At 49.7% G+C, this 16,644-nt stretch overlaps 1 protein-coding gene across 1 annotated transcript; it reads left to right on the top strand.

The window, feature by feature from the left end:
* Positions 1 to 1,810: 1,810 nt before the first annotated feature.
* On the top strand, positions 1,811 to 15,612 carry LOC136939547 (septin-9-like). Its single transcript, XM_067232170.1, has 10 exons — positions 1,811 to 2,003; positions 2,746 to 2,946; positions 4,983 to 5,111; positions 5,355 to 5,436; positions 5,525 to 5,662; positions 8,838 to 8,955; positions 11,051 to 11,146; positions 11,284 to 11,380; positions 13,316 to 13,367; positions 13,499 to 15,612. The coding sequence occupies exons 1-10, from the start codon at positions 1,991 to 1,993 to the stop codon at positions 13,785 to 13,787; spliced, it is 1,215 nt and encodes a 404-aa protein (XP_067088271.1). The 5' UTR covers positions 1,811 to 1,990; the 3' UTR covers positions 13,788 to 15,612.
* Positions 15,613 to 16,644: the final 1,032 nt, after the last annotated feature.

Here is a 16,644-nt window from a genome sequence, read left to right as displayed (position 1 = left end):
GCTCTCGTATCGACGACACCTGACTGAATCTGTGACTCATAAAAAGCAACCCCAAAAGAAAGCACGGCTTTACAAATTCTGTGACATTTACAATGGCCTCAAATGCCAAAGCTGTTTGTTTTGAGCTCTTAGGTGAACACGAGGAACTGGAAATGTAGTATTGAGGTTGGATTGATGGGGGGGATAAAAAAAAACGATTAAAACGATCAGAGCTGCACAATGAAAGAGTTATGTTCAGTATTATGTGGAGAGAATTCCAACAACAGACTGTTGGGCTAGGCAACGTCTGTGTGATGCCAAAGCCAACTGCGCACACATGCTTTAGTGTGTGTGTGTGTGTGTGGGAGTGTCTATTCTTACAGAACAGAGACGTTATAGCAGATGGCCTGGCGTTGGCATTGTCGCTGTGCCCTGTGGTAGGGGCGCTGCAGCCAGCCAATACATCTCTAGTATCTGCTGCTACCAACCAGCCTGTTCCGAGTCCAAGTCAGTGACTCAATGTATCACTCTTTCGCTGTCACACACGCTGACAAGTGACCACGAAACGAGCCGTGTCCGGCACACCCCCCTGATACCCCAGCCAATAGGAAGAATCTCGTCATGCTCCACTGCTCCTAGAGAACAGTGGAGCACATGCGGTTTACACAAGGGGGGAAAGGGTTCACGTTTCACATTAGATGGACTGTTTAATGCCAGAGTTTTAAGGTTGGGTTAACTATTAGCATTAAAGAGCGCTTTGCGGATCTGGGGGGGAAATGTGAAAATAAAACCCAATACCCTGGTCTGTGACGTTTATTGATTGATGAACGGCGAATTTCTTTCTTTAAATGTTCCCAGGAAGTTTTGGGCCAAGCTGCTCTGTGGTAGGTGTGCCTCAATCCATCATCCCAGGGAGATGCGTGCTGTAGGAAGGTGTGGTCCACCGTCTCCTCCTGTTCTCCTTCATGTATCGTCTCATTGTAATGGGAAAGAAAGGACATTCTGTTTGGAGATGGTTTTCTTCAGTTCAGCTAGGTCTGTAGGGAGGCTGTTCATTTTGTTCAACTTTGTGAATGTTTGAGTGAGTGTGTGTTACTTGGAGTGGTCCCCCTCGGGCCCTGAAATGACGACCCCCTTCAATCCACAATTTCTGCTAAAAGGTGTTTTTTGCCATTTTACTGGAGTACGTTTCCCATGAATGGTTTTTAAGGGATTCAGGAATAGGGGATTTGTCTTGTGGGAAAACGGTACGTCTGAAACATGAAAAAAAAACTAGAGATCACCGCTTTTTACTGCCTTGGAGTGTCAGTGTGTTTATGTGTGTCAGAGAGAGAACATGGAGAAAGACAGTGATGAACAGGAAATTCAGAAAATTCAGAAACCAGTTCAGATCAACAGATGCATTCTTGGAACAGCAGAGGAAATGAGACGACACGTGTCAAAAAAGAGTGCTAGACTGTTCAGCATATAATGCTCTTTTTTTCAGTTGAAATCATACCAGACTGTAATGCTTGTGTGGTGATTGACTTTTCCCCTCTGTTTCCTCATTTGAAGTCAGTCAAAAGGAGCTTTTGGAGTCAGTCAACTGATAACAACGGACAGAGTGTGTGTTCATAAACAAACTTGTAATTCGGTCAGGTGAGGGCCTCTTACCACACATGGTGTTTCTGTCAACCTAGGTTAGGCTTCTTGCCTAAGAGGTGTTTGAGACAGACTCTGTGGTTGACGTGTCGGTGTAGTCATTGCAGAAGTGTGTCAAAGAGACGACAACGTCTGTCTCCTCCTACCACTGGAAGGGCTCGTGTTGTGTGTGTACTCGACTCAAAGTTGTTAGTGTTGTGCGCCTGTCTGGGAGCATAGACACGCAGGGGGAAAAACCTTCCCGGCTCCTCTTCTTCGTTGGCTAGTCTCCTACCTTGGCAGTTAGCCCCGAGCTGAATCCTCACTCTTCCTCCCGAACCTGGACTGTTTCACCTCAGACCGTCTGCTTTTCTCTTCCCTACCTGCCTCCATGTCTGTCTCGGGTGAGTTAAGACTCGACGCGCAAGCCCTCGACTTGCGCAAGAGTCCCTCGTTGCGCTCTGAAACGGTGCGTGGGTCGTCGACGCCTCGCCCCATCGGCCTCCTATCGGGAGGGTCCGTGGCTGTTGAATTCCAGCCGGGTTGGAATTCCAGCCACGCTAACTGTCTAAGCGGCTATTGCGAGACAGCTGTGACTGATTCAGGTTCAGATTTACCCCGCCGTAGGCTGCAGATGTTTACACTTTTCTCTGTGTGATTTACTGGCGACGGCCATTACCCTGACATGCTGAGTCGTTTGGGCCGTTTCCTGCAGCTCGAAGGATTTGGACTCATCCATTTGAGATGAGGGGAGATTGAATGCTTTACATGTCCCGTCGCCCCGGCGACAGATGAGCCGGTTCAAAGCTGAATCCTTTTATGTGGTAGTTTTCTGAAGACAGGTGAAGGTGTAGCTCTGTTCAGAAGTCTGGCCGAGTTTCATTTACATTTAGTCATTTAGCAGCAGATTCACAACAGTTTTACAACGGAAATGAAGCGGCTGCGCTTCACACTTTTCACGGAGCAGAAGCGTGTCTGGTACACATGCGGTGCTAATCTGATGGTACCAGAAGGCTCCTTCAGCCTGTTAGAGAAGAGGCTGAAGGTATCTACTGCCGTCATACGTCTCAGCTTGCAAAAATACTGACTGAAAATCTCCCCCTCCCTCCCCTCTTTCTACCCCTCTCTCTCTCTGTGTGACATCAGGGTCAGAGGTCAACACGAGTCACAGCAACATGTCCGAGTCGACCAAGTCGCCCCACCTCCACCAGGCCGGCGCCCACCCGCCGCAGGCCAAAGGGGACAAGCATGGCGCCGATTTCAGCTACGTGGGCATCGACGCCATCCTGGAGCAGATGAGGAGGAAAGCCATGAAGCAGGGCTTTGAGCTCAACATCATGGTTGTGGGTGAGTGAGGCCACCTGAAGACACACACACACACACACACACACACACACACACACACAGGAACTCTTCCTGATTTGAGCGGCGATCATGCATGCACGCTTGCACTAACGGCACACACACACCAGTTCTTCCTGCTGTGAGCGTGTCTCTCTCTGTGTGTGTGTGCGTGTGTGTGTGTGTATCCAAGAAAATGGCAGCGACAGACACACAAACATCAAAGGTCTGTCTTGGCAGGAATGGAGGTTTTAGTGCTCTTCAGTCTCCTCCCAACCCCCACAGGGGGTGCCTCAGGTCTGGGGCCCCAGAGATGGGTAGACTGGCACGGCCTCCTCCGGAGATAAAAGGCCCCAGCAGCTGGAGGCAGAGAGAGAGAGAGAGAGAGAGAGAGATGGAGGAATAATGATGCCCATTACCCTGACATGCTAAAACATACTTTGGTGAAGAGCAAATTCTGTGTGGAGAGAGGGAGAGAGGGGAAGAGAGGGAGAGAGGGAGAGAGAGAGAGAGAGAGAGAGAGAGAGGGAGGGAGAGCGTGTGCTGTTTTAAAGACCCACATGGCCTTATGATTGTAGTCCAACATGTGTAGGACGCAACCGTAAATATCCCACCTTGTGTGTATAACTTTATGTAGAAATGTGTGTGTGTGTGTCCCAATGGCTCCCCAGACGAGGGCAAGAACGCGAGGATCCCTCCGCTCGCACTCTGACAGACGCCACAAGGTGATCAAAGCTACTAAACGCCACTAAAAGAGCTCTGTGGAGCCCCTCCGGAGGTTTCCTCTCCAGAGTACCTCTCTGCGTGGCCACGGCAGGATGGAAAACTCCCGTCTGCTCACGTTCAAGTGCGCATGGGGTATCCGAGCCCCGCGGAAGGGTGTCGTGCGTGTATGTCCAGCCCTGGATTGGATGGCGCACAGTAGATGGCTACCAGGGATCGGAGGGCATCATGAAAAGGGGAGATTCACACGTCAACGACCCAGGCACGCAAAGTCAAATATCTGATGCCAATTACTGCCAAACAGTCGGATGAGACACCGTTTTTGAATCGGTCTAGACATTATTGAACGACGGTAATCCAGGACGTCGTCTGTCGTGATTTCTGGTAGTCGCCCGTCACCTCCGAGTGTTCTCCGCAGGCCCTGTCTTGGTTCTGCACCCATACGTTCCTTGTCGTTCTTGGCAAACGCCTGAGGAGAACGGAGCGGAGTGCGACGTGCTCCCGCGTGTGTTCTCGGTTCGCACCCGGCAGACACCTGACCCTGCTCAATACCACATGACACGGCACTGGGTTGCGAAATGATACACTCAAGCATGGACGTGTGTGTGTGTGTGCCAAGCGTGCAACACAAGCGAATGCCAGGTTTAGAACAGAGAGAGACGTTGTTGTGTCGTTGCTTCAGGAGTATAAGTGTTCTCAGGCTCGATTGTGAATGAAGGCCTTTTTTGGTGTAAAACGAAGAATGCGTGTCATTGCTATCTTGACTCCCTGTTCTGTATTTCTATACAATCAGCCTTCTGGCCCTTTTTCCCACCCCTCTAGGCTAGCATAGCCTTGTGTGAAAGGTTTGTCTGGTGAGGGAGTGTGTGCCAATGTGTGTGTGTGTGGTCTGTACATCTGCTATTCCCCACAGCAGGTTTGACCTCTACAGCTGGTTGTTGTTACACACTAGATATATACATGAGGTCATGGTGTGTGTGTGTGTGTGTGTGTGTGTGTGTGTGTGTGGAGCTACGCATCCCTCATTTGCCGAAACATCCAGCTACATTTTTGTACAGATGTTTTCTTCATGTGTGTGTGTTCATGTGTGTGTGTGTGTGTTCATGTATGTGTGTTCACGTGTGTGTGTGTTCATGTATGTGTGTTCACGTGTGTGTGTGTGTGTGTGTGTATGTGTGTGTGTGTGTGTGTGTTCATGTGTGTGTGTTCATGTGTGTGTGTGTTCGTGTGTGTGTTCACGTGTGTGTTCGTGTGTGTGTTCATGTGTGTGTTCACGTGTGCGTCCTCCTTACTAACTCCAGTCTCCCTCTCCTGAGCAGGGCAGAGTGGTCTGGGTAAATCCACCCTGGTCAACACCCTGTTCAAGTCCAAGGTTAGCCGCAAGTCTGTCCTGCCCGACCCTGAGGAAAGGATCCCCAAGACCATCGAGATCAAGTCCATCAGTCACGGTACACACACACACACACACACACACACACACACACACACACACACACACACACACACACACACATGCTGATACACATGGATTTCGAGTTACATGATGTGAGGCACGATATACCAAATGACCATACTGTGTGCCTCACTATATTGGAAAAACGTCCTGGATGTCATGTTTTTCCCCCCTGTGGTTTTAGTTTAACCAGTCAAGCATGAAGTTACAGTATTCATGATACCTTGTCCTCCCTCAGACATTGAGGAGAAAGGCGTGAGGATGAAACTGACAGTCATCGATACCCCCGGCTTCGGGGACCAGATCAACAACGAGAACTGGTGAGTTGTAGTTCTTTTCTCAAAGCGAAATGCCTTCCTTTCTCGCCAGAGAACTCAATGTCCCATGTTTCCCCTTCGCCCTCCTCAGCTGGCAGCCAATCATGAAGTTCATCAACGACCAGTATGAGCAGTACCTGCAGGAGGAGGTCAACATCAACAGGAAGAAGAGGATCCCAGACTCCAGAGTGCACTGCTGCATATACTTCATCCCACCTACAGGACACTGGTGGGCACACGCACATACGCTCACTCGCACACACTCACTCACACACACACACACACACACTCGCACTCGCACACAGGATAAGAAACGTGGGAACATCCCTTGAGCTATTGTTTTATTATTGTTTAGGACCGTCTGCACCTCATCCTTCCTCCCCCTCTCTCCCTCTCTATCTCGCTCTCTCTCGACCACATGTGGAAGTCATCCTGCCCACAGAGACAGAGGTATAGTTTGGGAGTCGGGTTTCACAAAAGCACCATTCACCCCCCGTAATGATGGAATTCACAGACAGGAGGACTGACAGGAGAAAGATCATACGGAAGATAAGATGTATATGTTACACACTAGTTTATGGCGTGGACTTGTCAACAGACAGCCGAGAATGTATTTTCAAGGTATCAGGCTGCAGGTGAGCCAGAGGACTGCAGCGACTGCAGCGCTTGGATGCAGCCAAAGTCCTCGACGGTTGAAAGGAAATAGAGTAAAGACGAGTCGCAGCCTCGAGATTTTCTAGAAAAACCCAAGATGGTGGATACTCCCAGGCGTTCCCGGTGCGTGGCTCCTCCGTGTTCTAGAATGATCCGCCTGCGCTGAACACCCAGGTGGAGGCTATTGGGTGACTTGTTTTCTTGGGTGTCGTGACGCTAGCACAGACCCACGCTCCTAATTTGTCCGTTATGCCGACTGGGTTGGTCCTGCTGCTGTTGTGAGTGACCGTCCATTCTTTTGTATTTTGCTCGAGTCTGCAGTTAGTTAGTGTGTCCTTATGTGCTTCCTGGGTGAGTGGAAAACACACACACACACCATCTGACCACATGACTCAATCACGACTCCATCCTTCCCCCCCAACCAGTATCAGTAACAGTTGTCCACTTGCGCTGTTGTTCCCTGCAGTGTATTGGCTGAGTGGATGGTGTGTGTGTGTGTGTTTGTGTGCTCCATCTCACTTTGACAGACCCTCTCATCATCTCCTCAAGTCGCCACAGCTGCATCTAGGGGGCAGTGTGTGTGTGTGTGTGTGTGTGTGTATAGTCCATCTGGCAGCTGCATAGGCAATGCGACCAGCCACAGTCCCTCTGTCACACAAGGCAATCCAAGCCCTCTCTCTCTTCAACCCTTCAGATTAAAGCTCCTCTCCCTGCCAAGACACTCTCCATCCATCCCGCGCCCCACACCCCCCCGTCCAAACAGCCTCGGTTGGTATCTCCCAGCACCTGTCCCCACCGGGGCCCCATTACTCAGTGCTGGCGCTGACGGAGGGGCCAGGAAGTGGTATCTTCCGTCATGCCACCCAGACACAGGCAGGACCCAAGTGCAAAAGAGGAAGTCGAAAGCGTTCGCTCACTTTGAGACGAACTCTCCCGCCCCGCAGTGCATACAGCATGCAAACACATACCTATGTACACCTACCCACTGTATGGGGCGGACATTGATCTATCTACTTCCCGAAGATGTCTGGAACAAGCGTGAGGAAGACGGCAATACCAGCGTTCCATCTTCAGGGATCTTTCCATGGACCCACACTCTTAGTTTTTGTTGTTAGAAACACCTCTAACAACAAAAACTCGAGACTATTGGTCCGTCCTTCTCTTCCCTTCCTCGGTCCATTCTCTCACGGGCTCCTCGGGTTGAGGTTTGAACCCAGGTTCTGCAACCGATCATCCACACCCGGCGCCGCCGAAGCCCCTTTCCTACCCGAGTCTGTGCGTCTTCGCCATCTGGCTCCACAATGAAGAAATCACGAGCGGCAAAAGTGATTGGACGCGCCGCTGAATATTCAGTAATATTGGTAGCCGCCTGAATAACAGGGGAGATATCGAGTTTTACAGCCAACGGCTTGACTCTTCGAAAAGCCTGCCGAACTGTAATTTGAATTTTATTAGCGCTCGCTGGTATTTTACATGTCAGCAATTTGCTCCAAGGTTCTTTCAGTTAGTTTTGAGTGGTTTCAGATAATGGAACTATACATAAAGGGGGGGGGGGGGGGGGGTTCCGAGACTTGAGAGAGAGAGAGGGGAGGTGGAGAGCGGTCTGCACAGTGAGCTCCCCCTTGTCCTCTGACTTGGTAGCTCCCAGTTTGACCACAGAGCAGTTTTTAGAGAATTGGCCTCGACAGGGCAGTCCTCACTATAGACAGAGAACCACCGCAGGGATTATTTAGCATTTAAGTGCAAGGGTATGTTAGGGTTGTGGGTGTATGGTGTGTGTGTGTGTGTATGCGCGTGTCCGTGGATGCAATTTAACATGCCTGTGTTGCCTTGCCTATAGGTGCGAACCCATATGTACATGTATCATGTGTTCATGTATGTTGAGCCACGTGTGTGATGCATCACTCGAGTGTGCTTGTGCAGTAGCGTGTACACAGACACATTGCCTTGATAATGTAGGCCAACAACGCACATAGAAAATACACACACACATGCACACACACACGCACACGACAAATCCTGTGGGTTGATTCCATGATGAAGGGAAAGACGGAGAGACAGAAAGACACACAGAGAGAGAGAGAGAGAGAGAGAGAGAGAGAGAGAGGAGGGGTGGTCTGAGCTCCATCTCTCTTACTTTTCCTTCCATCTATCTCTTTAAAAGTGCAGACGGCATAAGCTACCTAGCTCTGTGTATGCGGCAGGTTCATTCACCACATCCACCACGCTTTCTCAGATGGTTGTGTGTGTGTGTGTGTGTGTGTGTGTCAGGGGGCCCAGGCAGAGGCTGCTAGGCCCCAGCTGCTCCAGGCCTTAGAGCCAGGGTCAGGGTTAGGCCCCAGCATGGTAGGCTAATTGGAGGGCAGAGGAGGATCTGCTTGAACAACCAGAGGCACCGCTTCCAGTCTGTTAGTCTGTTTCTTGCTCGCTCTCTCTCTCTCTTTCTCTCTTACCCACTCGTACAGAAACGCGCACAGACGCACACGCACACTCACAGGCACTCACAACCTTAAGTCATCGTAGCACGTCTAAAAGGCGATGAAACTGTATCGCCCCCTGGTGGTGTCGAGCACCATCCACGTGGTCTAGAATGAACCGTCTCCTTCGTGGTTCAAATACTAAACGTTCTTCTCTCTTTCTCTCTCACTCACTCACTCTCTCCATCTCTCTCTTTCTCTCTCACTCCATCTTTCTCTCTTTCTCCCCCTCTCTCTCTGTGTCCCTCTCTGTCTCTCTCCCTCCTCCCCCAGTCTGAGGCCTCTGGATGTGGAGTTCATGAGGAGGCTCAGTAACGTGGTCAACATCGTTCCCGTCATCGCCAAGGCGGACACGCTCACCCTCGAGGAGAGAGACAGCTTCAAACACACGGTAAGGACTGGTAGGTGTGTGCGTGAGTCGACCTGCGCCCAGAGATGCTGTGCGCGTGCGTGTGTGTTCTACGAACCGTAATCTTGTTGATTTTACTGCCTCTCGGGCTAAAGCGGCAAAGAAAAGCAAGCAAAAGCCTAATTCTGGTTTCATCACCTCACAGCAGGGTAAATACAGGCCAGGGAGAGGGTAGTCTCTCGCCCTCTCTCTCTCTCTCACTCTCACTCTCACACACACACACACACACACACACACACACACACACACACACACACACACAGAGGCTGGTGCTGTGAGAACCTGCCAGGCATCACAAACAGCCCTCCATCTGTATCAACTTCCTCACATGGCCAGTCTTGGAACTGGAACCTTCCCCAAGTCATGTTCAGAACCAGAAAAGGGGAGTCTAAGTCTCCACTTCTTTATTGTGGCACAGTATTTCCACTGTGTTCCAGCTTTCTTTAGACCCGGTTGGCAGCCATGTACTGTAGTTCTGCTCCACTGCCTGTGTGCCCTGCCGGTCTTTCCTTTCATTACGACTGAATCACAGGGTACAGGGAAGACCACCTCTAGACAGGAGGCCGCTCCAGGTCTCTCCTCTTCCGAGGTAAAATAGTAGACCTAAACATGCTTTCGATTTGGCCACAGTGGAGTGTCTTATTGTTGGTCGGTCTGGTTGACCTCTCCTTTGTAAGAGACTTGATGACCTTTTCAACCACGTTCATTTAAAAGCCCTGGCTTGATGCCGGTCGTTTTCAAGGTCGTTTGTTGTCTCTCCATGGCTGCATCATACAGATGCTGGCCGGTAGCGTAGATGCCGCAGACTTTCCCACAATGCTTTTTGTTTCGTCCAATATGGCCCCTCCTCCCCTCTCTTCCCCCCCTGTTCCTGTGTGTGTTTCTGTTGGCCTGTGCCCAGCTCAGGGGGGGTGGAATGGAGTGAGAGATGAGGTGTGTCGGGGGCCTCCCGAAACCTTCCTCCCCGCTCCCCCTCTCTCTCCCTGGCATCCTGCGACACAGCTTCATGCCCGCAGGGGGAGAGGGGGAAACACGCGGGCCGTCCCGGCTACCGTCCCCCCCCCCCCCCCCCCCCCCCGACGACGACTTCATCCCACGCGAGCAAAACATGCGAACGGACGACCTGGCGGGGGGGGGGGGTTTAGCCGAGGGCCTGTTCTGGTTGGCCGCGCGTTTGGCTCGCGACCCCCTGGGGGGTTGTGATTGAAACGTTTTTGCGCGTTCGCCGTCGCCTGCGCTTTCTCTGGGAGTAGTTCCGACACGCTAACGGAAGGTTTTTATGAAAGGTCTGCACCGTGTCGGCCCAGCTGTGCGCCTGTGCGCATTCAGCGTTCTGCAGCCCTGCACGCTGATGTGGCTTTGTCGAATTTCTGTTTGTTCCCAACCTCCCCTATTAAATACGCATGCGAACGCTTCGAAGCGTAAACAAACCGGCGGAAAGCGGGGGGAATCCGACGCGTTTGATCAGCGACAAAGTGAAAAATCTTCAGAGGGTGCTCATTGTGAAAGGGACAGCCATACATTTAAAGCCCACATCGCTGGCTGATTTCCCATCTGTTCCTGTCTGGGTCTCAGTCGTTAGAAAGTCGTTGGCAGGGATTAGGAAACCGTTTTGTCAGCCTCCCCTTTTCGGAGCGTTTGTGTCACGGTGGTTAACCTTTACGTTAACTCCTACATGTTATGTCGATTTGGGATCGTTTGTTGTCAACACCAGCTTTAACGGCATGATGAAGTGTTTACGGTACAAAACCCTCTTTCAAAGTCCTTCCTCGTCACGGCCATGAAGGCCTGCCCTCTCATAAAAATTCCCCTTTCTTTTGAAATGTTTTATTTAAACTCGTGTCTTAACGGCTGTGGTCAGATAGCTGAGCGGTTAGGGAATAGGGCTATTAGTCAGAAGGTTGCCGGTTCGATTCCCAGCCGTGAAAAATGACGTTGTGTCCTTGGGAAAGGCACTTCACCCTACTTCCCTCGGGGGGAACGTCCCTGTACTTACTGTAAGTCGCTCTGGATAAGAGCGTCTGCTAAATGACTAAACGTGAAATGACTAAATGTTAATGTGCGCGTGCCTCCACAGATCAGGGAGGAGCTGCGAGCCAATGGCATCGACGTGTACCCTCAGAAGGAGTTTGACGAGGACGCCGACGACAGGATGATCAACGAGAAGATCAGGGTGAGTTGTCACACGGGCGCCGTCGAAAGCATGCAATGCCTGCAATCAAACCACAACCCTATAACAAACCATTATTGGTGTGTGTGTGTGTGTGTGTGTGTGTGTGTGTGTGTGTGTGTGTGTTTGGCCTCCATCAGGAGATGATCCCATTCGCTGTGGTGGGGAGTGACCAGGAGTACCAGGTCAACGGCAAGAGGATTCTGGGAAGGAAAACCAAGTGGGGCACCATAGAAGGTACACACACACACACACATACACCCCGTACTCATTACCGCACAAGCACTCCCGCATGCGCTCACACGCAACCCTGCCAAACTATGCGATGGAAAAATAGGTTCCTCCAGATTTACCATTGCCGGTCTGCACAGCGATGGGGCTCCGAACACGCCCACGTCACCGCGGCCGTCCACTGCCAACACGTGTTCGAACCCCAGCCGGCTGATTTAAGCGTCTGTCGTTCGACGCTCGGGCGAATGTTTCTCATGTCCATGTCTGTGTGTCTCTCTCTCTCGCTCCATCTGTGACTGAAGTGATTTAAGGGCGCCCGGCCGTGGATGAGATTTACCGAGCTGTCTGAATCTGTAGCATTGTGGAGGGGAAACATATGCTGGAACTGCTGCGTTCTAGAACTGGTGCGCACACACACGCACAGTGCAAACTGTGTGCACTCTACACAGGGAACGGAGCTGCACGCAACACACACACACACACACACAGACTCAAGCTCCTACAGTGTGTGTGTATGTGTAGTTCTGTGGACTCCACAGAGAGATGCTCCTGCCAAAAAGTAGTGGGTCATGGCGGGCGAGCGTCCTCGCCTCACCCGAGAGGGAGGTGAGGGAGGGGGGTGAGGGGTGAGGACGGAAGGTGGGGGGGCGGGGGGGGGGGTCCGTCTGGTGGGACAGAGTTCTCCGGAGGACAAACAAGACGCAGGAAGAATGTCACAGAGTCTGGAGGACTGGCAATTTCCCTGAATCCACCTGGATCCTCCAATTCCCCCCTCTTGGTCCTGTATGTTAAAGACCTCTGTAAACTCAGAGTAGATCTAGAGATGGTCTTTTTACTACATATCTTGGTGCAAGGTAGAAAAGCACAAAAGGTTTTTATAGCCCTCAAATATGTACCCTTCAGCATTTCGAGATATTTGGAAAGGCCAAATTGAACTCTTTAGACAAAGATGTGAGTGTGAGATGGAGGAAAATAGGTGAGAATAGAGGGAGAAATTCTGTGTGTGGAGGGAAGATGGTGGGGGTGGTGGTGGTAGGGGGCAAAGGCTCCATTCTCACCCGGCCAGGCAGCGTGAGACTAGGGGGGGAGAGAACGAATGCTGCTGGGCACGTCTGCACCGCCAGCATAACTTAGGCCACAGAGGAGGACTGTGGACCCTGGGTTCTCACAGCTCTCTCTCTCTCTGTCTCTTTTTATCTTCTCTCTTTCTCTCTCTCTCTGTCTCTTTTTTATCTTCTCTCTTTCTCTCTCTCTCTTTCTTTTTTGCTATTTTCTCTCACTCTCACTCTCTCTCTCCCTTTTCCTCTCACTATTAATTACAGTAGTTAGAACAGTGTGGAGGTGTGTATCAGACTAATATAGCAGTATTCGGCGGTTGGCAACATGTCAGCTGACCGACATGGTATTAAAACAAGCCCTTCTACAACTAATCAAAATAACCACACGGAACGAGTGCTTGACTACGCCCACCACCCTGGCCCCCCCTCCCTCCCCTGTCTCTCAAATAGAATTTAATTTCCTGCCCCAGGATTTCAAAGGTGCACATAAATACAACCGCTTTGCTTTTTCTCTCTCCATAATTTGTGGACTTGACATAATCTATAATTCAAACACGTGTTGGGACCTACTCAGGCACCAGAATATTGTCACACCAACTTGCTTAAACTGTCTCGCGTCGTTATTTTTCTCATAAAGGGGCTCCAGATATATTAAATTACTTGGAAGTAGAGTTATCTTGACTAAAGTTAATTGCCGCAGATGTCAAGTTAAAAGAGAGCCCTTGACCAGGCTTTGGAATGACAACGCTGCCATCTTGTGGTAATTTCTGGAATAACGCTGCTATGATCTCGGGATGATAGGGGTTGGTCCATCGGGAGTCAGTCATTGCGTCTCCATTTTTAGACTCATAAACCTGAACACGTGTTTCCTATCTCTTTACAGTGGAGAACATTGCGCACTGTGAGTTCGCCTACATGCGAGACCTGCTCATAAGGTGAGTGCTGTTTACGGGTTTTTGTACTCATTATGTACGGCTGCCTGGTAAATGGCGACAAGGGTTCATGTGTGTGTGTGTGTGTGTCCCAGCCTGCCTTGACCCCTGTGCCTCTCCCCCCTGACCTTCAGGACACACATGCAGAACATCAAGGACATCACCAGCAGCATCCACTACGAGGTGTATCGCGTGCGCAGGCTAAACGAGTCCAACACTCATCCCATCGCCCTGCCCAATGGCCAGCCCATCGCTCCACCCAATGGCCAGACATCCGTTCCGCCCAACGGCCAGCCCATTGGTCAACCCAACGGCCAACCCAACACACAGCCCGTCACGGCCCAGCCCGTCACGGCCCAGCCCGTCACGGCCCAGCCCAACGGCGTAGCCCAGCAACACAAAGTCATGTCCAACGAGATGTAGGCGTCTCGACAGCCACGAGACCACCTCAGCATTTTACATTTTGATCAAACACACACACACACACACATTGAGCATATAACGCCTAACTTGCTAGCAACACACACACACATTCTCACACACACACACACACACATTGAGCATAAAAAGCCTAACTTGCTAGCAACACACTCTCTCACACACACACACACACACACACACACACTGTGGGCCCAGTTTGACCCATCCTTGCTGGCTGGTAGACCCAGTGTCATTCAGTTCACAATACACAGCCCCCCCCCCCCCCCCTCCCTCAAAGAGGCAAACATTTCAAACTGTTACTCTAGACTGTCAAAAAGCCAGCTTCACACCTTGAAGATATAGACCAGAGATTATAGGTATAGATGATAACACCCCACGATGATGATGATGATGTTGATGATGTTGATGATGATGTGCCGTAGTCTAACAGTATAACATAGATATACCAATGTTCTACCTAGCTAGACTGCAACAGCGAGGTTGAACTGTTTTACACTGCCCAGTTGGAACAGGAAAGAGATGTTACAAAGAAAGTGTGGCACATCGTATGGATTAGCAGAACTAGAAAAGCAGTCGTCGTTGGCCCGATCTACCTTTGCGGCGTGCCGGACGTCGCTGTGCAGACGAGGGCGTGTTGGGGACGATGGGTTCCAGTTGTATGAAAGGGGCGGGTGGATTTCGACACATCTGCACTGTGTGATGTCACGGTGTGATGTCACAGTGTGATGTCACGGTGTGATGTCACAGTGTGGAGTAGCTTTGGCATCCCATGTGTCTCTTTTACCGTTGTATTTTCGTAAAGTGTTTTTTTTTTTTTTCTTTCTTACGTTCTCCGTGCCAAACCAACCTGTCTATACTTTTATGCCGCCGGGTGTTTGTTTTTGCGCGTCGGACTCATTCGTTTGTGCTGTGCTTTTTGACATGACTCATTTACTATTGTGCTGGTGTTAAGATATTATTGTGCTGGTGTTTCTGATGAAGGTGGGGTGGGTGTGGAACATGGACGTGCATGGTGCCATCCTACCCTCCTCTTGCTGTCCCCTGTGTACATCCCAAATAAACGGTCCTTTCTGTTTCCAAGACGAGCAAATACACACATTTGATTTATTACATTGTATTTGTGTGCATCCTGGTAGGAGCCCTCATACAAGGCACGCAATCCAATTTGAAATGACCAAGACTGGTTGATTTGTGAAGAATGTGCGCTCTTGCTCCACCTGAAATTGTTTTTAGTCGAGCCATTGTGTTTTAGGTCCATAGTGTCACCCCTGGTTCTGTGTTTTGGGCTCCTGTGGTGACATGCAGAAGTAGCCAATCAGCTTGCTGTGTACAGTGTTCCATCTGCCTCAGACCTGCTGTCATAGGCTGCTCAGAGGACAGCCCCTGATAGGCCTACCCTTTAAAAGTGTGGCAACTGTGCAAAAAATAATTACTGTCCACCACCAGATATATCTACGATGTGAATATCTGTCTGTAGCAGTAGGCTTACAAGTAGGAGAGTGTAGGCTTATCTAATCTTTTGTTTCTTTCATCTCCATGCATACCTGTGTACCTGATAACTTGTAACGCCCTGATGAAACAACAGCTCCAAATAGCCATTCAACCATACAATTATTATATTCAGCGTAACATTCAATTTACATGTTTCCCAGAAGACTATTGAGTGATCCGTCTGTTACCTGAAAGATATTATTCGTAATAGCTTATGTTTACTGTTGTATAGTTTTCGTGTAATTTGTTATTAGAATACGGTTTATCTTTGATATGCATATCTCAAAGAAATAAAGATTGATATTTTTATTGTTTACAGTTCTGTTCGTCTTGATTTCTAACAATGTATGATCATGGTCAAGCTTTTAACAGAGGATTTTCATTAGACTTTTCATGAGCTAGATGCAGGTGATCGCCTTTCATGAGCTACATACATGTGATCGCCTTTCAATCAGAGAAGCCCTCAATTTTGGCCGGAGAATCACCGCACAAACAAATGTTTGCTATGAATTTCTAGGAAAGTAAACAATTAGGTAATGTTGGCGATTTGTTTGCGGTGATGGTTGGTAACTTCTGGAAATTTGTTGGGGGCTTAGTGATACTTTTTTTTGAAGTTGACGTTAACAATAACACGAACCAAAAAACCAGATGCTAAGTATTTGGACTAGGTAAGCGCCTAACGAAGCACAATGCATTATCACTGAAGGAGGCATTTCCCAAACATGTATTTTTCAGACTGGGTAGCAATGAAGCTTTGCATAGCCCACATTTACGTTAACTACACTGAAAGCCCACTCGACTAGCCTTAATCTTCTGGTTTGTGTACAGTTTATTTAGGCCTACTTTGGTTATGAAAAGGTCTGACACACTGTTTTGTTTTCACGTCAAAGTCATTCATCCTGCGTTTGATTTACAGTTCGTTTCACCGTTTTGCATCCCACGGTGCAACCACTCGGCACGACTGACCTGCAATCTCTCCTTCTCACCTCCTTTCAGCCAGTTTCTCACCTACCTCCTGCCCCTTGCGACCCGTGATGACGCGTTGTTGTCTGGTGAGGATCAGAAAGGTGAGTCTGCCACTTTCACCTCGCGACTTCCCATGGAGACTTGACTTGGAGTAAATAACTCCTTGACTCCGGCAGCCTAGCAGTAAAAAGGAGCACCAATAAATTATGTCTTAAGATGGAGAGACGACTCAAGGATAGGCTGTGTAATTCTCACCAGCCTCAACCTCGAGGTTGGAGGTCAGATGATTTAACTTTGTTCATCTTTACTTTCTGTGCATTTCTAAAGTAAAGATAGGATGTCACAAACAGCCAAGCCCTCAGACAAAATTCCCAACTGAAAT

This window comes from Osmerus mordax, unplaced genomic scaffold, assembly GCF_038355195.1.
Source record: "Osmerus mordax isolate fOsmMor3 unplaced genomic scaffold, fOsmMor3.pri Scaffold_236, whole genome shotgun sequence".
NCBI lineage: Eukaryota > Metazoa > Chordata > Actinopteri > Osmeriformes > Osmeridae > Osmerus > Osmerus mordax.
The sequence above is the reverse complement of the archived record's forward strand: the minus strand, read 5'-3'. Positions and strand labels throughout refer to the sequence as shown.